The following is a 23,742-nucleotide window of genomic DNA, read 5'->3' on the forward strand; positions in this document are numbered from 1 at the left end:
GCGTCACGAAACAGTTGTGCTGGCCCTGGCAGGAACTCCTTGCCTACGGCAATCCAAGCATCTGTTGGGGGATAGAGATGGAAGAGCTGTTCCAGAAGAGAGAAGCTGAGACTCTCTGCACTGGAGCCACAGACCTTGGAGACTCTGCGGACAGCATGCAAGCACCAGTCTGGTGTCAGCGTGTTTACCTCCAGCAGCGCAACAGCTCTTCCAAGGACAAGAAAGGAGACTGGAGGAAAAAAAATCAGGGGATGCCAGGAATGAACAGAACACAAATGAGAAACATATGTATAGTGCTGGGAGATACTCCACTGGAGTGCAGGTTAGTCAGCTAGATGCGCATGAATTCACTGGCCCTGAAACCATCCCAGCGTGGAGAAAAGCTGGTGCCACAGGCAATATTCTTTCAAGGATAAACCTGGAAATGGGTCCTTGCTGCTGCCAGGCCAGGTGCCACGTCAGTCACGCTGCCCTCATTAAAACCTACTCAGAGGAGGAAGTCAGAGGGTGCCAAATTTCATGAGAGATACAGAACTGATGGTGGCAGAAAAACAGGCTTTTCAGAAGCAAACAAGTCTGTCAGGAGAACGGTTAGAGGAGGTGGCATCTGACAAAATGCACATCCTATGTAGATACCTCCACTGTCTCTTCCTGTTAAAATAAAGAAACCCTATAAGCATCCTACCACTTCCTTACCCTGGGATCCAGTTACTTCAGTATTACCAGCAGTGACTTCAAGCATCCCGTCAAGCTCATCAGGGTGTGTTTTGCCCTAATACTCAATGAGTCTGTAATGCTGCATCCTGGTTGCATGCCTCCAGATCAAGATCAAGAAGCAGTGATACACCAACAGCCTGAGCAGCTTACTGCACTCTGAGAATAGCGAGGAAGAGAGATGGACTATACTCAATATTAAATACACTCATATAGCCCAGGTCCTGCAGCTGAGGATTGTTTGCAGCATTGTTGTCATCTGGTACCCTGTTGAAAACAGCAGTACAAACTAGGGAGGTAGGAACCAGTTTGGAAAATACATTCTCTCTTCTAGAATTGATCCCCAGAACTGACCTTTTCACAATATTTTTCATTTGTCCTTTCTTTCTCCCTGCCTTCTGCCCCCATCGCTTCACCATTGTGGCCAGCTAAGACTGAAACCTGACATGTCAGAATCCCACAAAGACGACCACTGTTCTTCTGTATCTAGCCAACCAGAAGCAGGTGTTCCTGAGAACATATGTGTTTATGGAACTGCTTAAGAGGTGGTCTTGGTTTGGCCAAAGATTCAACCTTGAGATTTTTATCCACACCGAGTCCAAACTCTAAACCTTTTGCGTTGTGCAAGCTAAGTTTACCATGTTTTAAAAGGTTTCAGAGTAGCAGCCATGTTAGTCTGTATTCGCAAAAAGAAAAGGAGGACTTGTGGCACCTTAGAGACTAACCAATTTATTTGAGCCTAAGCTTTCGTGCATCCGATGAAGTGAGCTGTAGCTCACGAAAGCTTAGGCTCAAATAAATTGGTTAGTCTCTAAGGTGCTACATGTTTTAAAAGAGACTTCTAAAGAAAAATGCATCTCCATTAAAGAGTGAGTTGGATTCCTCCAATGGGTAATGAATAGTTTTCCTGTCATTTGAACTGTAATCTGAAAATGGCACTGCCATTCACTATTATGAGTTTTGGCACACAGTTTTAATATTAGTGAAAGTCTATATTTATAGAAAACCAGTCCTCAGTTGTAAATATACCAGTTATAAAACTATTTGCAGTTTATCCCTGGTTCATATTGGACAGCTACTTCTTTCTCTGTCTCAAAGAGAGCACTGAAGTGTTACAAGCTCCTTCTGCATTGCAGGGCATGTTCAATGTCCTCCCTTGCTTGGTAGCCAGGGAAAAGGAAGATGAGATAAATCCAAAAAGACAGCTTTAATTCCAACCCTCCTGATTGTGTGTACTCGTTTGAAATAGCACGCATTGACCAGGAGCGCGCCTCACTGCAGAGCGAACTGCAGAGATGGGGAAGAGAGGAGCTAAAGAAAAATACAAGCAATCTTCCATGAAGACTCAAGATGAAACTCACTGTCCTTAAATGCTGTGGCAAGCTGGCAGCCCTAGGGTTAAATATTTCTCTTGTGCATGAGACCGGCCTGGTGAAGGTTAGTTCTCAAAGGGTAAATCCACCTGGTCATTAACAAAGCAGAGCCAGGCAGAAAGCACTGTGCAAGTTTCCCCCAAACAACTCTGCTGACGTACCTCCAGGCCTCTTTTGAGCAGATCTGGCTAGTCATGCGTAATTTTGCCACGATATTCATTTTGTGTCACAAACAAAAGTGCAATAAAGACTGGGTCAGAGCCCTACGTCCATTTCACTTTTGACCTGAGTTATATTTGAACTGAGTTATCCAGAGCTGAGAGGCTTGTGCTCTCCAGTGCACCAGGTAACTATTTCCAGTGCTTGTATAACCACATAGATACCTGAGGGCACTGCTGAGTCCATTGCCAGCAAAATGTTTCACCCACGAAAATCCCAAACTTTAGGCATCAAAGTTATACATATATATTTGGGTTTGGTTTCTGTGTGTGTTTCCTTAAGACAAAGAGGGTGAGTGCTGTGTTCAGTCATGGCATATGCTGGAAGTCTGTAATCTCACTGTGAACTCACCTCCCACTGTCCCTGGGCTGCTTGGTTCTTCAGCTGGATCTTCCAGTCCTCTGTGTTTGGCTCTGCGCAATGGTGCATAGTTAGAATGACAGGCCGTGTCAGCAAAGCTCCTGGAGGCCCACAGCTCACCACGGGGGTCAAAAGCGTTTGACTGTCTTCCACTGGTGGCCTGACAAGATTACGAAAAGACGTGTGTGTTAGCTGAATTTAAAGGGACCCAGATGCAGCCAGAGTAAAGAAAAGGTCCTTGTCGCAAAAGGATTGGAAACGCACACTTACAGATTTCCACTTTCACGAAGATTTTTGTAAAAAGCACCTGTTTGTTGGGGCGGAGAGAATAAAGAGCAAATAACACCTCATGTTTACAGAGCACCCTTTATTCCTAAGGATGCCAGTGCCGACCAGAAACACAGGCATCATTTCACTCACCAGTGAAGTGCAGCCAGCAGTCTTTAACACAGAGAAAATGTGAATGTGGGCTCTTGAAAGCACCAGGAGTGAGAATTTTTCACTGCCTAGACTAGAATTTTAGTGACCGCATGTGAAACGTCACGAGAGGATTCTCGTAACTGGACTGTCCATATACTACGGGCACACTTTAAAAAAAATGCATTCTGGTTTTAGATCCACCAGTATTGCTGATTACCAGATCCAGTGATATTCCCTTAAATTAAAAGAACCAGTAATATATCTACAAGCAGAATGAACTTTTAAAATGTGCCCACAGTGGATAGATGTAGTGTGTATGGGAGAAGGAAAAAAAGGAAGAGAAGGTGAGGGGATAGGTGCAACATGTCACACACACTTACAAGACTGGCAATATACAATGTGATAACGAGGAAGGTGGTAGTGAAATATTTGCAGTGAGGGTAGAGTAAATTAAAAACAAAGGAGAATTTGTAGTGGGCTTTAACAATGGACCACCGGGAGTGGATGAGAGGAAAGTAAAAAATAAATAAATCCCAGAATAACTACTGGGGAGTTTAAAATCATAGGATACTGTACTCACGAGTGACTTTAGCCACCCAAACATCTGGTGGCTGACAAAGATAGCAAAACATGGATCATCAAAGATATCCCTAAATTATATAGAGGACAAACTCATGATCCAGAAACCAGGAAATCCAACCATGGGAAAAGCCATCCTGGATGTAGTTCTTATAAACAGGGAGGGAATGAATGAGAGTGTGAGTCCTTAGTGCAGCTAAGCTACTTGAATTTAACATAGTATGCAATGGGTTCACAGGACCCTGGGTGGCTCACAGTTGAGTCCTCTAGGTCCAATTCTGAAAACACTTAATCATGTATGGACCTGTATTCATTTAAACTTTGCCATTGATTTCTTTGGGACTACTCATATTAGCAAAAGTATGTATGTGCGTAAATGTCTGCAGAATCAGGGCCTTTGTCTCAACCAAAAAAAAAAAAATGCTAAAAATAATGTAAACCTTGGGTAAAATTTTCAGAAGAGTCTATGTGATTTAGGAGCCCAAGTCCCATTTTCAAAAGTGACTCAGGCACTTAAGTCATTGAAAGCCAAGTTTTGACAGTCATTTTTGAAAATGGGACTTAGGTGCTTTTGAAAATTCTACCCCTTGTCACTACAGTTATTGGTAAAAAGCAGACAAATGAAGGCTGACATGGAAAAGCTGAAATCTCTATAAAATAGCAAATCCAGATTATATATATCTGTGTGTCCTATGACAATTAGCTAATGAATTTACTAAACTAATGGTAATTATTTTTTAAAAGTCATGGACTGAAAAGTAACAAATGTAGTATGTATCTTTCAAAAAGAGTAAAATACAGCAATTCTGTCAACTATCATCTGTTAACCGTGTTGTTTTGACATGGAAAAACAAAAAACAAAAACTCCTGAACAACCAACCACTTATAGGGAAAAAAATTCGACTGAATTTTGTAGTCTCTTCATTGATTTCATTGGGAGCTGGATAAGTCCCTTACAAAAGACACACAAAATCACAAGGTCACATTTTCAACAAAATATTCCTTATTTTTCAATAAATAACATTTAAATAATTTAGCAGTAAATAACCAATACCTTAAACCATTCACAGACTTACGTTTCTCTCCTGTACTACAGTACTTTGGATATTAGTGGATTCAGATTTGTAAAAACTCCTGGAGGAGTCTTTCTCAGTAGGTTAAAAAGAGCATGACTTGTTATTAGAAAATCTTTAAAATCACAGTTTTTGTATTTACAGTCACAGCTGTGGCAAACCCACAGACTTAAACATCTGGTTAACTTAACTCCATCTTCAGGGCAACTGAACAATGAGGGCGGGGGGAAAAAGCATATTGACTTATAAAGAACAAGTCATGTCACACAAACATGATAGATTTTTGGATTGAACTATAAAATTAGTGGACAAAATTAATGCAGCAGGTATAATGTATCTTGCCTTTAGTAAAGCCTCTTCTACAGTATCTTAAATTTTTTTGCCTGAATAGTTAAAAATTGGCTTGGATGTAAGCACTTGTGTATGGAATAAAAAGAGGCTGACTGGCCATAATAATAATAATAAAAAAAGTAATGACAGCACTTAAAGCGATCTCAAAGAAGTATTAAGTCAGTCATTGGCCTATGACAGATTTTCATTACAATATAACAAATGTTAGGGCTCAGACAGAGAGAGGGCCTGATTCTGGTCTGCTTTGCAACGTATGCAGCCATTTACGCTTGCACAAACCGAGTGCAAATTAAGCATAAAATACTATCGGGTCCTAACGGAACCACTTTACAGCCATTTTGCACAGGAATAAATGACTACACAAGCTGCAGTGTGGTGGGGAACCAGGCCCAGAATGGTTAAATAGTCTCTGAGTGGGATGGGAAGGAGATGTAACACTAGAGAGGAAAGGTCAAATGGACTAATATGCCAGTCACGGAGGTCAGGCTATCTGCATCAACCTGCATAGCTGCAAGCTGGTAATGACCTGATAATGATGAGACAAGTGGGGTCTCACATGGTGTTCCCCAAGTAGTAAATAGTAACTGAAAAACCAGAAGACAAAAGCATACCTAGGAGATTTATCTCCAATTTTAAGTGTACACAAAACATTTTCTCAGTGCTTGTGCCCTTCTCTTGGGCATATACAGCATGGCACCATCATGAATCGCCTCATGCCCAGAAAAGAACAGAAAACATACAGTTGTGGGGACAATTGATGCCGCATTCTCTATTTGCCGGTCAAATGCACACTCAGACTCTACCTGTCAGTGCCCCGGATGAGGGCAGTCATGCCTAGTGGTTAGAGCAGGAGTCATTAGTCAAGAATCAGAGCCCAGGATCACAGGCAGGATCAGAGGCCAGATGCCAGAGCCAAGGTTCAGAGCTGAAGTCAGGAATTGGAGCTGAGGGTCAGGACCAGGTTACCAGAGCGAGGCAAGGCTATGGCCAAGCAGGGCAGGAGCTATCGCAGCCATGGGCAAATGCTTTGAGCAGCCACTGAACTGCTGCTGGGCTTCAGAACTGGTCTGCTGACTCTTCCTACCAATCAGGTTGGGCAGTCAATCTGGCAGCCTACTACAGGCCACCTGTACTCATTAGGTTGCCTGGAGACTGGCTGTGCTGCAGGCCCTGACTCCTGCCCCATCATCCACCATTTGCTAGCAACTGACCCAACTCAGTGTTTTCTAATGTTTGAGCCAATTTTGTGACTACAGATAACCTAACCCACTTTAAGCCCTTGAAAACACCAATGTAAGGAGGTTTAGTCTACTGGAGTGCAACAGACGTCGGTGTCATTTAATGAGAGAAATACTGTTCCCATTGACATCAGTGACAAAACTCTCACTGACTTCAGTGAGGTAAGGATTTCACCCAACATTTTTACTCATGATTTAGAGGAAGGTATAAATAATAGCACATTCATTAAATAAATAATAAGAATAATGAAAAAGGCAGTTGTTGTGAGCACCAGTGAAAACAAGGAAATAATGCAAAGGGATTTAGAGAGGTTAAAAATATAGGCAGGATACAAAAACTATTAATTCTAGAAAAATGCAAGCTAATAGTTCCGGGGGAACAATCCAAAACACAGTTATGTCACAGCAAAGAAAGCAGTAAAAGTGAAGAAAATGTAGGCTGACAGCATGCGTCAAACTAGATGTCATCTCGCAGTGTAATAAGGTGGCAAAAAAATAAGCCAGTATGATTTGGGGCTATATAGGAAGAGGCAAGTAACACGTTCAAGGAAGTGATAATCCCTTCTCTACACAGCTCTAGTGAGACTGCATCTAGGTTACTGCATAAAAGGGACACTGAAATCTACTGGATTGAACAAAAGTTTCCCAAACCAACTAGCTGAAACTTTGAAAAATGAGTCATTTAAAATTAGTCTGGACAACCCAATGGAGTACACAACATAGAGAAAACATCCTGCAATTGCCACAGGGATGGATGAAAATGGCCCAACAGATTTTGTTCATCTCTAATTGTCTCTAATTTCCATCCAAACAAAGGAGTAGACATAAATATGGTTAATGAGAACAGACACAGTTGCATTAGCTAGGATAAAAATAATCGAAATATAAACCCTTCTGTTTCCACCACTAATTGATGGGGATTAGGGAAAAAAAACTTCCCTGTGGGCAGATTATTCTGTAATTGTCCATTTTAGGGATTATTCATTCTCTCTCTGAAGCAACTGGTACTTGACAATGTTAGAGACATGATCCTGGACTGGATGGACCTTGGGTCTGATCCAGTATGGCAATTCCTGTGTTCCTATGAGTCACAGAAGACCCCTTTCAAGTGCTGGATTTAGGTTTGATGGAGGAAAGGGGGATTATTTTCTTGAAGGGAGAAAACCTACCAACATCTTTACAAATAATGGGGTCAGATCTTTCTTGCAGGCCTTGATTCAACAAAGCCCATAAGCATATACTTAACATTAAGCATGAGAGCAGTCCTACTGAAATCAATGGGATTAGTCATCTGTTTATGTGCTTGGCAGGACTGGGGCCTTAGCTACATCAGTATAAATCTGAAGTAACTCCACTGAAGTCAGAGGAGCCACTCCTGGTTTACGCTGGTGTAAATGAGAGCAGAATTCAGCTCATTGTTTACCGGTGAAAAGTATACAACAACTGAAAGTTCTTAAAACATTGCCAGACACTTTTCCCTCCTACATTTGCTAATTAAGAACAATCTGCTATTAAAATTCCCCATTTATTCATAATATACAGACTTTTCACAACCAGCTTTATACCTTTAATGGAGTTATTCATTCAAGTAGGTCCCACTGTAATAAAACATATCACTTCCATTAAGGTAGTTATGACCTTCTGGCCATTGTTGTCTTCATTCAGGCTGCAGATGGGAGCACTCAGAGAAATCTCCCCTTTTCAACAGGCACGCATTGCTGTCAGCAGTGCTTAACTGTGGATTTTACCGGCAACCATAGCTGTTCTCAAAAAAACCCACAACAAAATAGGAAGCAGAGGACGGAGTGGGCAGAGAGGAATAAATAACTCATAGCAACAGATGGTCACCCTTCTAGTCAGGTTAATGGGAAGTTTGGAGAGAGGGACATTTTATTTTCTCTTTACTGCTGGTCCATGTTTTTGCTGTCTCTCTCCCTTTTAAGTTAAAACCTAGTGTCCTGGATTGATCCCAGGGTTCTTCTGCCTGGTTCTATCTATGGAGGAAAGAAGAAATGAAGTTTCTCTCCCCTTCAATGGCTGTTGGAGCATTTTGGCTTTTGTTTTGAATGTTTCATTGACATTAATGGGCAAACTGCTGAATCTAGAAGATTAATTTTGTCTAGGATAGTTGGGGAGAATGGGATGGAGGGGAATGGGGCAGAGGGTTTTAGCAGATTTTTTTTTTTTGGCCACTCAAATTAAGAGTTTACTGGTGAAAATGGAAAACTTACACCCTGGAGCAAATTAATCAGTAATTCCACCGTTATCGGTTTCTGGAGGAGGCTTAATTGTCTCAACACAAGGTTTGAAATACCTCTGCTACCCAGAGTCATGGGTTCAAATCATGGCAGAGCTGTCGCAGGCCCTCTTTGTTTTTCTGAGGTAGATACATTGAAATCCACACAAGTTTCAGTTTAAGTGGGTCTCTTGGGTGTGTCGTTCAGAATTCAGGTCCTGTCTGCCTTTTATGGTTGTTAGATTTCCAGTGGTACTTTTCATATGGGTCTTCCCTGCAGAGCCAATGGCCAGTACTTCCTCTCCCCAACAGCTGCAGTAGCTGCATTTTACTGGTGCTGATTCTACACAGCTATGAAGTGCTTTGGAATGAAAGGTGCTGTATAAATATCTGTTATTATTCTGTACCCAGAAAGCAAAATTGGGACTTTTGTGCAGCTGTGCTGAAGAGCACCGGGCACTTTCCCTGGTATTGTGAAATGCAGCCTCATTTGCATCTCTGCAGTGTCTCCTGCTGTACATATTAAACTAGAGTGCCTGGTGCAGGAACAAAATCCTGATGGCCTTCACTGTGCCATGTTTAATAACATTCTTCCTAAAGCTGTGCAAAGCCTACAGGGTTTGGTTCACGTAAGAACACATGAACTGCCATACACGATCAAATCAATGGTCCATCAAGAACAAAAGCCTGTTTCCAGCAATGACAGGTTCCAGATGTTTCAGAAGAAGACTTAAAGCCCCCTTAATGGCTAATTATGCAATAACATGCTCAACAGAAGCCTGTACTTTGGTGCATGAGGGATTAAGGTTTGTTGGAAGGTTTGAGTTTGACAAACAACCCCAGTGCTGACCTTTTGGGGGCCCCAATATTCCACCCCTCCAACACATACTAAAAAAGTGAATAGGGGAGCCCCTTGTGCTGCTCGGGGCCCTAAAAAATTGCTTTGTCTTCTTATTCCTAGTGCCAGCTCTGGCCCAAAAGAAACAATCCCCCCAACTTTCCAGGCTGTAAAACACACATATCCAAGAAACTCATCTACTTTTGCCTCCAAGAGGAGGGAGGAACAAGATTGTCTCTTCCTCCGCCTCCTGCCTCCCAAGCCCAGCGAACCCTTCTGGAAACGTTCGCATGGAGTGGTGTTCCCCATGTTCCATCAGGCACTGTCACTGCATTTCATCCGAACGGTCCTCGGGTGGGGGGTCCAGACAGAATCATTCCCTCTCATACTCAGGGGAACAGGATAGGAAAACCCTCCACTTCCCACTCCAGCAACTTTGCACTAAGCTGCCAGAGCAGATACCAATGGAACCTGCATGGATTCCCTAGAACCCACAGGCAATTGGTCTTCATATTTTAGCACATGATTGCTAGGTAAGACCTGAGAGTTGACTAGCAACCTTGTTAGGAGAAACTACAAACTTCTACCTCTTAGTGCACGGCCACTGCAGTACAAGAGCATTTCCCTGACTTGCTGCTCCATGGAATTCAAGTAGGATATTTTCTGACCCTCCCCAACAAAAGAGACACATTACGTAGGACGGCCCCTGGTTGAAATTCCGCTGAAGGTCACAATGTAGATGTGGCACTTCCATAGGCCAAGGGAGAAGGCCACTTAGCCCCAGGAGGCAGCGAAGAGGGAAAGAGGACACTGAGCACACTCCTGAAGACAGCAATGGCGTGCAGAGAGTCTGATGACATGTGGGAAGAGGGTGGCTGTTGGCCAGGAGGAGGGACGCCTGTTTGGAGAACATTCCTGTGGATTTTTCTGCGCATTTCCCCACTATGCAAACATCCTCCTCCCCACCACAACCAGTTCACAAACATAGTGAACATTCAACTCTGGCTTAGTTCAATTGGGTTCAAGGTCAACACGAAAGCTTCACTCAGCTCTGTTATTGCCAAGTGGGATCCAGCTGGCAGCCCACCCTGTTCAAAGCAATAGGAGTAAATCATATAGAAAAACATCCTGCTAGAAAGCAGTAAATAGAGAAAACCACTCTTGCCTGTCCCTACCCTAACACATTTACAGAAAACAACTGTCCTGTGACTGCCTTGAAGGGGCACCAGCAATTATTATGAACCATTAGAGCCCCACTTCACTGCAGGAAAGGTAAAATTTTCACAGAGATCCTCCTGATCTCACACACTTTAATGGGGATGAAATGAAAGAAAAGCCTCACAGTGCTCCGACACCCAGTCCTTTCAGTCATCGGAAAGAACAGCGTTATTAGGTTGTGGAGGGAACTCTATCAAATTCTAATTACTAGAGGGCTCCTGCAAAATCGATCTAGCGGGGAAGAGTTTAGAAGAGCATGGGAGGAAAGAGAGGGAAGGGATTTGCAGGACTTTGAGGAAGAAAGTCCTGATTTAGCTTGAGCTATTAGAATTGCTTCATATTTTTCTGAAACAAGTGTGAACTAAATCTCAGGGGGCTGCAGATATGTCCCCAAACTCTGTGCTACTCTCGCTATGCTACTTAGGGTAAGTCTAAGAGGACCAAATTCCATTCCCAGTTACACTCATATATCTGAGAGCAAGGTCTGGCTCAAAGTTTCCATTATAAATCCCATGTTCCAGTTTTATATTTGGACTTTCAAATGTCATCAGCTGGAAATGCTCTAAAGGATTTTTCAGGCTAGGCACAATACATTTCCCATAAGTTATTTTGATCAGTTTGATGAAAATATCTATGCAGGGTACACACACAAAGTTAAACTCCTCAGGATTTCCAAGGGTTTATTTTCCAAACTTCAAGCCCACACTTCACCTTAAAAAGTGAATGTCTGAAGCTAGTCCTTTATGTATTATTCTCTTCTGGGTGTCTTTAGCAGTGCAAGCTAGCTTGCTGCATCTATGTGCTGCTCATTAAATTCACCACATTGCTGTTTCTGGGTGTTTGAGGAGGGGACAGGTAGATGGGTTGGAACCTGGGTGACTGTGGTGTTATAATATGTAGTATAATATGTCTGGGGAAGTGATTGATGGAGCCTGGGGCAGTTTTAAGTGCTCTAGGAATGGTTACAGATAATGCAATAAGGCCCAGATTTTTAAAAGTATTTAGGTGTTGCTGTGTTCAGCATTGCAAGGCCTAACTGATTTAGGGGTCTAAATCTCATTTTCAAAAGTGATTTAGGCACTTAAGAGTTTAAATCCCATCATCTGTCAATGGGATTTTGGCTTCTGCATGCGTAAATCCCTTTTGAAAATGAGATTTAAGCTTCTAAATTAATTAGGAGTTTCAACACTGAGAGCATAAATACCTTTAAAAATCTAGGCCTAAGTAGCTCATGTTAAATATAGTACACACTTTTGCTTTTAGAAAGTGTAAAGAGCCTGGAGTTCTAAAGAGGTGCTGGGAAAAATCTAAGTCAAATACATATCTGAATTATCCACTATCACTTAATGGTCCCCATATTAGGAATCTCAGTTAGCAGCAGCCTGATGTGACATACTGCATAGGAGGAAGTGGGCCTCAGAAGGCTTTTCTGCAGTATAGGAATCTGGGAAAAAGTTGCAAGTGGCTGACTGGCCATCCTCCCTTCTGGAGAAAGTAAGGTAGTAGCGGATTGGGATTGAACAATCTCATTATGCTCTGCATACTCTTTACCATGTCTGATCACCTGGTGAAATGAGCCTATGCCAAGTCCCCCTAGAGTCAACTGGCACCTCCATATATGTATGATGTGCTCTGCTTCCTCCATGGCATATTTGACCTCATGTTCTCCTCGCTCACAAAGTCTTTCCTGCAGCTGCAAGACCTCCTCCTTCCATTCATGCCTTCATACACACACATTCATTCTGCTTCTCAGGTAGCACTACTTTAAACATGCCCTTTCCAAGATGCACAGTACCACCTGCAGTGCAACTGCTATCATGAATCATGTAGCGTGGATTTTATGGCCTTTAAAGGAAAGTCAAAACAAGGATTGGCTTGCTACGTTGGGTGCCCATCACGGAATGGGAGAAGAGGCAATGATTCCTTCCATGTCTGAAGAACTAGCAGGAGTAATTTCTGGGTGACTCATTTGCACATACTCCGCCTTCCAGAAGGAAGTGAAACAGTGGAGAAGGGCAGAGAAATTTAATATAGGACACTATCTCAGCTGCACCATTCAAATAAAGCCACAGGAAAGTCTCCTGGGGTTAGCTATAGTTTCCCTCTTCAAGAGATGGACAGTTTTTCAGTACAGGTTGCTAGTCTTTTTAAAAATATAGCCCAAAGTAACGTGGAAAAAAAATCAATATGGCATGTTAATATAGACGAGGCCATTTTTGTAATTAGCCATTTTCAAAACAGAGGGCATGAATAATGTAAGCATGAAGGTCTTTTTTATTTAATTTTTCTTTAAACAGATTATGTTTCACATGGTTCAAAAGACTAGCAAGCCAGAGAACAGTGCTCAGTATTGTATGGTGTATAAACAGCTGTGGCTAAGTGCATAACAAAAGCTATCAAAGGGCTGAGCCAAAAAATGGATTTAGCTATAAGGAGGACAAAGAGGCATAACACTGTGTAATGATTACTTAGTTTTGCATTTGTCATTTAGTCTTTGTGCACGTTATTCCAGCCTAACGAATAGGATTTCTCCTTTCTCTTCAGCGGGTTTGCTCAAATTGCTGCTAGTAATACCTTGCCCTTTTAGGCCTCCTTTCTGCCAACATTAAGGGCCAGACTGTGACATGGACCACATGCCGGGAAGTAAGGAGTAAGGAGCACTTTTGTATATCAGGGTGCCAGTTACCTAGCCCCTGTGTCTGGGTGTCTAGGAGGAAGCAGGACTACATTTTCTCCCTTGAGCAGGTGGGCAGGAAGGGGTGGGGAACAGGTAGAGCCTTGGCTCCATTCCCTACTCATTGGCTGGAGTAGCTGAGCCAGTGCAGGGTTAGATAATATTTTGCTAATGGTAGAGGGCAGCCGAAAATTGCTATTCCCTGGGAGCAAGCAAGGTACTGAGATTCAGCAGTGTGTCTCAGAATGACGATGTTGAATCATTCTTCCTGGGGTGATGTAGCCTATGTCTCACCCCAGGCTCTGAATGTGTGCCAAAGGTAATAATCTAGCCCTAAGTAACTTGTCCTAGGTCACAGAGAAGGTTAGGTGAAGAGAGGAGAATATCAAACTGGAAGTTCTCACTCTCAGCCCTCTGTTAGAACCACTAGGTATTATGGTGACAGGTTTCAGAGTGGTTGCTCGGTTAGTCAGTATCAGATAGGCCAGTCCTCGCTTCCAGACAGTCCCACAACCTGAAGCAAATACTCACCAGCAACTACACACCACACGACAAAAACACTAACCCAGGAACCAAACCCTGCAACAAACCCTGGTGCCAACTCTGTCCACATATCTATTCAAGGGACACCATCATAGGACGTAACCCCATCAGCCACACTATCAGGAGCTATCACTATCACACTATTGTTCACCTACACATCTCCCAATGTGATATGTACCAGCAAGGCCACTCTGCCATGTACATTGGCCAAACTGGACAGTCTCTACACAAAAGAATAAATGGACACAAATCTGACATCAGGAATTATAATGTTCAAAAACCAGTAGGAGAATACTTCAGTCTCCCTGGTCACTCAATAACAGACTTAAAAGTGGCAATTCTTCAACAAAAAAACTTCAGAAACAGACTCCAATGTGAAACTGCAGACCTGGAATTCATTTGCAAACTGGACACCATCAAATTAGGCCTGAATAAAAAATGGGAGTGGATGGGTCATTACAAAAACTAATTTCCCCATACTCATTTCCCCCTACTGTTACTCACACCTTCTTGTCAACTGTTTGAAATGTGCCACCCTCATTACCACTACAAAGGTGATTTTTCCTCCCTTGGTATTCTACTGTTAATTGAATTGTCTTGTTAGCACTGACCCCCCACTTGGGAAGGCAACTCCTATCTTTTCATGTACTGTGTATATATACCTGCTACTGTATTTTCCACTCCATGCATCTGATGAAGTGGGTTTTAGTCCATGAAAGCTTATGCCCAAATAAATTTGTTAGTCTCTAAGGTGCCACAAGGACTCCTCATTGTTTTAGGTATTATGGGTAAAACTTTCAAAAATGCCTAGGAGCCTCATTTACAAAGCTATTTAGGCACCTTAAAGATGCAGAGAGGAGCCCAGTGGGATTGAAAAAAAGTGACTATGAAGGTACACTGCACTTGCTTAGGTGCTTTTGAAAATCCCACTAGGTACCTACCTGCATCTTTTGACACCTAAACACCTTTGTAAATCTATCCCTAGGTGACTTGGGCACTTATAAACCTAAGTCTCATTGTCTTTCACAAGACTTAAGGGGAGCGCTTCAAAGTCACAAACGACACTTAGGCACATAATTGTATGTGCCTAAATACCATCTGGGCCTTTGAAAGTCTCTCCCTTAGGTTCCAAAGTGCTTAACTCCCTTTTGAAAATGGGGCTTAGTCTCCTTTAATTACTAAGGCTCTTCTGAAAATTTTACCTGACCTCAGACTCTGTCCACATTCTGAATCATATTTTAGTGAGTTAACTAGCAAGTACTTTTCATTTTCCTGTATTAAAATGGGCTCTTATTTCATAAAATGATAGCTTGGTAGAAATTTGATGGTGATGATAATAATTAATCATTTGAACAGGCTATCAGAGGGCTGCATCCTATCCTGGCTTAACACTTAGCATGTCCTCCCCTCAAATTCACATCTGGTTTCAGAGGCTTGTGTCAAGACTGCAAACAAGCTGGGAGCCATGGAGGGAAGGAATTTCTTCCAGTGCTGGCCCTATTTAGAGTCGGTCTTCTGAAGAGGAAGGCATGGGCCTGGTGAGGGGTGTATGAGGCCCAGCTGGAAAGTGCCTCCCATTTGGCTGGGAAAGTGGCAGGGAATTCTAGAGAGGTGATATGCTGACCAAGTAGCTTGAACCTGGACAGTTGCACAGGCACACAAGGTTGGCAAGCCTGTGCTAATTGTGATATGTAGCCTCAGCTCTGAATAGTGGGTAGCATGGAGCTGCAGTGACCCAAGGGAAGCAGCCATGCCTCAAAACGGTGCTCTCTGGTGGGCACAGGAGGCAATGCACAGGCTATAGCATCCCTATGGATGACCCAATGTACCCTCTTATCCTTTCCCAACCACTTCTTCCTCCACTGGGATTTGTGGTCCCCAGGGTAGCATGGAGCATGCAGCCCTTTTCCCTCCTCTATTCAACTGTGCAAAGGCCCTTTGCAGAAGGTTACCAGACTCTCTTCCTGCTGCACTTAATTCTTGCTATTCATTATTCTCACTTCTAACTTGGATTCTGCCTCCCCTAAGCTTGAAAGCTTTTTACAGAACCTATAAAAAGCAAATATCAGAGCTGGCTCTGTGGCCAGGCTATCCTCAGCTCTCACCTGTGTCTGCTTTAAAACCAATAAGCGGCCTCAACACAATTGGCTTTGCATAAATATCTGCTGATCAGAGATTGTAGTTAGTATATTTTCTCGGTCCCGTTCTCCATAATTAGTGCTCAAGCAAATGAACTGCAAGTAGAGTCTTTTACCTCATGTTCTCCTTCCTGTGAACTGTCAAATACATTTCATAGACTCTTCCCGGGGGAACAGCCCCGGCAGGGATCAGCAAACTTACGCCTGTAAAACAGAAGAGACACAAATAAAAGGAAGTGGAGAAAGAGAGGCAACCAGGTCTCTGACGAAGAATGACAGGAGATTTGATGACGAAGCCCTACATGCCAGATTCCCAATCAACCCCCAAGAAATAAGGTAATATTTACTGTCGCCCTGGCTTCTGTATCTGTCACTTGATTGGTTACCGGTGCCTCCCATGTGTCTGTTTTGAATTACTGGAGTGGAGAACTGGATATTTCCCCTCCCCCTTTGTTTTATTTAAAGAACAAACAGATGGTTACTCTGTTGCCTACTTTGTAAAATGGGGGGAAAACCAACAATTCTGTCTAAAATTTCAAACAGCTGCAATGGAACACCTCTCTCCAGGCATTTCTTTTTTAATAAAAAACAACAAAACCCCCAAACAGCAGAATACTGGCCCAAGAAACAACAAGAGCCATTTCTTTCTGGGAGGAGCTGGTCATGTGGTCAGCATCCAGTGTTTAGAGGTACTTAACTTCTAATTACTCAATAGTTAGGACAAAATGGGGATACTTGACATCCCTTATATGCCCATTCATAAAGAGTGGTCCAGATTCCAATACCCAGTCTTGGCCGGTCAAGTCTGCCCTGCACTGAACACAAGTTAGTGGCAATTAGTGATGTGTCTGATTGCAGTGCATTGTGCCTTCGTGATGGCAGTTTCACAGATGTAGTGACTGGCTCCCCAGAAAATGGACAGTTCTTTTTACCACGAGGCACAAGTACTCAGTAGTCCACGCAGCCGGGCAATTCTGGACCAGCTGCCATTGCTGACCTGGAGCGATCAGTAATCTATGGTAGGGATTTTAGTTTCTCCTGCATAAAATTATAACTGGACAGCTGAAGCAAACCTATTAACAGAATATTCACAAGGATATTAGTGTGAGAGTGAGTGTCAGTGTGAGAGTGAGAGAGAGAAAGAGAGAGGAAATGGCCTTACAAAATGATTTACTGGACAGTCCTAATCAATATATGAATAGTTTGGGGCCTGGCTACATGAAACCACCTCTCTCTCTATGCAGTACATCCACTCTTGTGACCAGTGGATGTGTTTGAGCTGGAGTCCCTCCCCACTGTTTTAAAAGGGAAGGTACAGCTCGCAGGCTGTTTTTCATGAATGCCTTTTGACTTCAGAACTTGTTTCCCTGTGGGTCTGTCACAGCCCAGGTACATTAAGCTTCTGGGCATGCTGCCTCACCCATGTATTTCCTCAGATGTGCAGGGAGGGATTATAGGGACTTTTGACTGTTAATTGGTGGGTAAATATTACTAGAAGCCCACCGTATTGGGTTAGAGCTGATGGATATATTTGTTCCTGTTTGTTTTAATTATTTTTAAAGTGCCCCTAGCAATAGATATGTACTTCTTCACCTACAAACTGAAGTTAATATGTGAATTAAATTATATATGTCTAACAGACTTTGGAGCACATGTGGAAAGCACAGTGTAAAGTAACCTGAGAACGAACTGGACCTCTAAACTAGAAGAGCCTGAACTTCAGGTCTACAGCACTATAGACTAGATTTTGAGCAGAGCTCAGCAAACCACAATCAGGCCAGATTTTGTTTTTCTCCAGAACAGCTCAGCACCCATTTAGGCCCCTAAATGAAACACATTCGATTTTCAAAAGCATTCAGCATCCAGTAAGAAGAATAGGGATCACCAGAGGCTAAGGGGTTTTGGAAATCTAACCATTGCATTTGGTGTCTAAATAGGAATGCAGTTGTGTTTTTTGTTCGTTTCTTTTAAATCTGGTCCTGGTTGCAGGTGCTGAACACTTAAGAAGCTGGCCCTGAATGTGGTGAAGATTTGGTATTCTACCAGATTTGAATATCCACCCCAGCCCACTTCTCTTAATAGCCCATCACACTGAAGCTGGATTAACTGAAAATTTTGGTTAACTGGAGTCCTACTATCCAGCTAAATAACAGCGTAGCTGTTTCCCAAGCTGTAAACAGAACTTAGGTTTTTTTTCCCCTTTACTAACTTGTGCAGTTCCTGAAAAGCTTCTAAGAAAGAAATATGAAAAAGACACACTTAATGTCCTGGTTTCCTTTGCCATGTAATCTCTGTTAGGCAAACTATTCAATCACCTGCAGAAAATTAGTATGCTGCTGTCTTGATTCAGCATTGCATGGTCTGCAGTACACTGGAACTGGAACAACTGATTTGTTTTCTAATTAATTTGTCCTTTTTATGTACGATAACAAAAGTGAGTCTTTCTGGCTTGAAGTTGGGTTGTTTGGATTTTTGGGCGGATCTATATGAAAGGAAAAGGTCAAGGATGCTGAATGCCACTTCACACAGGGAAGTTCTGAAGTCTAATATTTCTGAAGGAAGTGGTCACAGTCTTCTGATTTCTTGTTAAAGAAGACCAGGACTTTTGGGAAAGGATATGTGAAATAGCTGAGTTAAACCTGAATGGAAAAAAAATGCTGTTTGAGCTAAACACAGAAAAGGCAGATTCCAAGCAGCGACCTTGTTTTTTCTGCCGAAAAGAACAGATAGAAGGCATTGCTTAAAACCACCAAACCACCACCACTTTTGAAATCTCACTCGGTACCTCTGAAGCTGATATGTGCAGTACTTACCTGAATTGGGAATAATCAGGTGACCCCCAAGGGAGTTGAAGGTGCCAAAAGCAGTGCATGATGGGTCTGTTTGCCGAGCAAGACTCTGGTTCTTCACGTTCAGGGTCTCGTTTTCCAGCAGAGACTGAGTTACCTGTGGGGATAACTTGGATGAGAAGTCAGACAGGTCGTCCTGGGGAGTGACTGCACTCGAGGTACTATAGACCTTGATCTTCAGGTTGGGCAGTGGATCAAGGATTGGAGAGTTGGTCATTGGGATTTTATCAGAGACATCATGCAAGGCGTAGACAGGACCTCTGTACATTGCTGCAGCAGATGTGAGGTCTGGTGGCACTGCCAGGAGATCTGTGTTAGAAATGAGAAAAAACAACACAGTGTTACCCACGGCTGTATTCCCATCGCTGAGGACTTCCTTCTGCGTGAAGATTTAGTGGTTCCATTCTATTCGTGTCTTCATACTGAAGGGAATGATGAGCAAAGCCCTAACGGACTGACATTCTTCTCCTTTTGTATCCATCCACACATCTCCAGGGGTTTACATAGGCCCTATCGCTATAGAATGTAATTGCTGCACAAACCTGAAGTGCAACCCTACTCCAAGGATTTTTAACATGTATTCTTTTCCAGTCTGCACTCTGACTTCAAATATGACACGCCAGGCCTCAGTACAAAAGACTCACTATGACAAAACCAGTTGTATTAATTAATGGTCCTTCCATAAATGCTAAGTATGAGAATCATTAACCTATTTATTCAACCAGTCCAAAGACAGAATGATAGAAAGAAGAGATAGAAAAGACCGATGGGGTCATCTTCCTCGTCACCCACAGCCAATGCAGGATTGTCACCAGTGGTATGTTGTACAGTGCCTTCTGCAGCTTAGCTTTAAACAAATCCTTGGCAAAGGAAGTGCTGCTCCTGCTAATGTTCCATTTTTACAACTCTCCTAGCCGGTTTTACTTTTTTCTTGATGTAACTTTAATACACAAAGAATGACATCAAAAGCCAGAAGTTTCAGCCCAAATAATGTGTAGCTTCCAAGAGCCAGTCTTGGCTTTGTGTGTGTTCAATTTCTGTCTGATGATGTCTGCAAATAATTATGCTATTATTAACTGGTGACAGACATTTTGACCATTATATTATGTTTTCCACCCACTGAACCTTGCGCCTTGTTTACCCAGAGCAATGTTTCATCTCTGAGTAGTAAATACTTCCCACACCTCTCTCCATGCAGTCAGAGAGGTCACAGTAAATATGATTATCAGACAGTAAAATGGGAAATATAATGTGATGGAATTACTTTATTAGAGTATTATTCTAAGACATGGTAGAATGAATCCTGTTTCTGTTGTAGCCAATGATGTATTTGCCACTGACTTATATACAAACCCTTATTTCTTCGTGTCTCTGTGTGTCTTTCTCACTCTTTTTCTCCTGAAGTTTATACTCCTCTGTTTCATGCTCTAGAGTAGGGCTGAAAAATCCCAGCGTAAGTTTTTAGCACTTGACTATAAGAAACAAATGAGCATAACCTTTCTTTTTATTATGAAGGGACAACTAGCATCTAGCAATATAATTCATACAACCCTAAAGACCATTTCCTTACAGCATCTGCCTGAATTGATCTACGTGAAATGAAATGACAACTAACCTTGTCTTGCAGCCTTGATGTTAACGGGTTGGAATCCGCCATTTAGTGCCGAGGAGTCTATAATATCTGACTCAAAGTCACGGTGGTTCTTCCGGTACACAAATAGTGCCACAATCACTGAAATAGCTAGGCACACGATTACAGCTATCACAATGCCAACGTAGAGAGCTACGTCATCTGAGTCAGGAGCAGCTGGAGGGACAAAAGGATGAAACGTTGTTCAGCGATATCTGATCACAGGAATTTCCAATAATATACATCCATATCACTGTCATTTCCTTCAGACATTTGTTACCTTTTTTATAGGTTAACTGAAAATCCATCTCCAAAGCTGTATAACAGGGCTGTTCCCTTTCAGTGGAAAAATTATCCTAGATTTTTCTTAGCTATTTTCTCATGCTTTATATAGCTATCTATCTAGTAACTAGGCAGCATAACAAACCATTTATAACTAGACTTATAAAGCAAATTTAGCTAAACGGGCTATAACACCATAGCAATTCCTGGCGAAAAATTCAATGTTAATTTAGTGGTACATTGGATAACAAAAAGGTTTTTTACTTCATGTCTTCCTTTAAAAATAAAAGGCCACTTTTTGTGGACACGCCTGACATGTCCTGATAATGTGTGTGTACTGAGTTAGAATATTTTTCTAAGTGTAATATTCCAAGTCATTAGTTTCTTTCCAGAGCATGTCCTACCTTCCCCTACACCCCATTTGAGACAAAAATCCTGCAAAAACAGAGCAAAACAAATGCTGAGATCTCATTAGTGGAATGAGACAAATGCTTGGACAAATGCTGAAGCAAGCACCATTTACTGAAAGCAAAATTCAACAAGGAATACCGTAATTTACAAAAGGCAGCCAAATTCACTGTAGGTCTCCTTTGGGAACAAGGCCTGCCCATGAGATTTTTGCTATCTGTTTCTACCATAACTTTGGAGCTAATCCCAGGGTAATACCTACGCACCACTTTCTACCAGATATGTTTCCAAAAGGCCTGAATACATGATCAAAAATTGATGTATTGTGTGTGTCGCGAAATATTGCACTGTTAGAGGAAGCATACAGAGTGAAGAAACTGCAAACAGATCAAATCTTTCTCGTGCACCATTGTGGTTTAATTTAGAGCATGTGAAAGAATTTTTTTGTTCTCTGCTTTCCCAAGGTATAAGCCAGTCTCCCTTGCAGGTGAGATATGGCAGATGTTGAAAGGGACTCATTAAACTATCTGCTCTTAGCTATTATGTATTCTTAAAATCTCCATTGTTCAAAATGCAACCCACTTTTGTTCATCAACAGGTTCTCAGGAAGCAGAATTCTGAGTTCCAGCCTGAAGATGCTATATCTCCTCCATATTCTCTCTCTCTTTTTAACCAAACATTTACAATAATTTCATATTTGACAGTTTCCTACTCCTCCTTAGATATGAATAGGCTTCTCCCTTTCATTTCTGGCTTTCAAGCACCAGCTAATCCCCTTTCCTTTATCCATCTATTAATGACGACAGTCATCATGCCACACGAGCCGATTGCAATGTTGTTGTAGTCGTGCCAGTCCTAGGATATGAGAGAGACAAGGTGGGTGAGGTAATATCTTCTACTGGACCATTGTCTGTTGGTGGACGAGACAAGCTTTCAAGCTAAATAGACTTGAAGTCTGAAGAAGAGTTCTGTGTAGCTGGAAAGCTTGTCTCTTCCACCCACAGAAGTTGGTCCAATAAAAGCTATGAACTCACCGACTTTATTTCTCTCACGTGAGTCTATTGGCAATTATAACACTGCCACTCCTTCCCTTCCAGTAAGCAAGCAGGATGCAACTCACGCTGTACATTAGGCCCCTCTTTCCCGATGCACATGTATCGGGGCTACAAGTAAATCTTGAACCAAATAACAGCATCGCATCAGTAACCAGAAACATAAAATCAAACATTAAACTTACAAGAAAATCCATATTCATTCTGGGTTCTCTGTTCAGTTGAAATAGGATAAATGAAACCTTAAAAAGAAAGAAATTAAACAAAAATGGGAACAAAATTAAATTAATGAAGGGAATCAAAAAAAGGAAAGCATGAAAAATGGTTTAATTAAAAAAAAAAAAAAGAAGGAAGGAAAAGAAATCCATGGTACTTTACAATTCTGATTCAGCACAGAATTATGATTTTGCATCTCCTGTCTGCTCCAGAGCCTCACTAAGAATTAATAAGTAGGCAGATTGAATTTCAGAGCCAAAATCGGTCTCAAGTCACTAACTTTGGAGTGCTTAAAGTCTTTCTTTTATTGAGCATAAACTCTAATGGATCTAATTTATTTCAGACATCAAGCATCATTAGCATATGGAAAGTCTTTTTTCCCTACCCCTGCCATATGGTTTAATTCCCAGGACATTTTCAGTCAGGCTCTAAACAGTTTTTTTATTTAATTATAGTGGCTTGCTGTTGGTCTAATAGAGCTAAAGGAGACTTGTCGTCATTGGTCAGAGGTTAAATACCCATTTACTGAGCAAAGCCCATACAGAAAACCCTCTTTCTGGATTTCCTTGGAATTATTTTATCCTGTCTCTAATAGGAATCCAATAGGAATTCCACAGGGTGCAAGCAAATTGAACTGGAAACTGAATGTGTTCGATTTGAAATCATTATAAAATCAATAGAGGACCTGGGGTCAGAGAGTTATTTATTTTAAATCTTTGAAGGCATAGTGTAATATTGATAAAATTGTAACATAATTCAGTTTTATTCCAAAACAGATCAACAGTAACAGTATCTCTTTCTTTCTTTTATTCCCTTTCCAGCTCCTACAATAATATAGTAGCACTTTTTCTCTTCCAGTTGCTCTAGCTGGTTTACGTCAGAACCCTATGAAGTAGGCATATATTTTATTCCCTTTTTACCAGTGCAGAAAATGCGTCAGAGGGTCCAAGACTGCTCCCATGGAAGTCAATCATGTCTGGAGAGGTAAATGACATGCCCCAGGCAACAGAGGGAATCATTGTCAGAGCTGAAATGAGAACTCCGGAGGGCCTGACTCCCTTTCCTATGCTCAGGCTGGGGCACTTTTAAAGCCATACTATAAAAATACCCAGTGTTTATGAAAGCTAACTACCTGTCACATAACGATGTAATTAACTGAAACACTAGAGGCAAGCAGAGGTATTCTTTATGACAGAGGCGCTTTGCTGCAGCGCCATGGGACAGCATTATGCTTTACTTCCCAGCAATGATTCCTGGCTTGTGCTTACTTTTATAAATATTACATTCCTCACTCATTTGTATGATTCCTTGAGGCAGGTTTGCCTGTTTGC

General features: G+C 41.9%; 1 protein-coding gene across 3 annotated transcripts in view; it reads right to left on the minus strand.

Annotated features, from left to right (window-relative positions):
- Positions 1-23,742, minus strand: part of UNC5C (unc-5 netrin receptor C) — a 342,715-nt gene that overhangs the window by 28,990 nt on the left and 289,983 nt on the right. Inside the window, exons 8-13 of one of the 3 annotated variants that reach the window (XM_074950645.1) lie at positions 22,381-22,437; positions 20,439-20,630; positions 18,993-19,132; positions 18,788-18,920; positions 16,091-16,178; positions 2,658-2,826 (exon numbers count right to left, since the gene is read on the minus strand). In XM_074950645.1, the coding sequence (XP_074806746.1) occupies positions 2,658-2,826; positions 16,091-16,178; positions 18,788-18,920; positions 18,993-19,132; positions 20,439-20,630; positions 22,381-22,437 (779 nt within the window). Of the gene's footprint in view, positions 1-2,657; positions 2,827-16,090; positions 16,179-18,787; positions 19,133-20,438; positions 20,631-22,380; positions 22,438-23,742 lie in introns of all 3 variants that reach the window. The other 2 variants (XM_074950643.1, XM_074950644.1) reach the window with 2 other exon arrangements.

Source organism: Natator depressus, chromosome 4 (genome assembly GCF_965152275.1).
Source record: "Natator depressus isolate rNatDep1 chromosome 4, rNatDep2.hap1, whole genome shotgun sequence".
Lineage (NCBI taxonomy): Eukaryota > Metazoa > Chordata > Testudines > Cheloniidae > Natator > Natator depressus.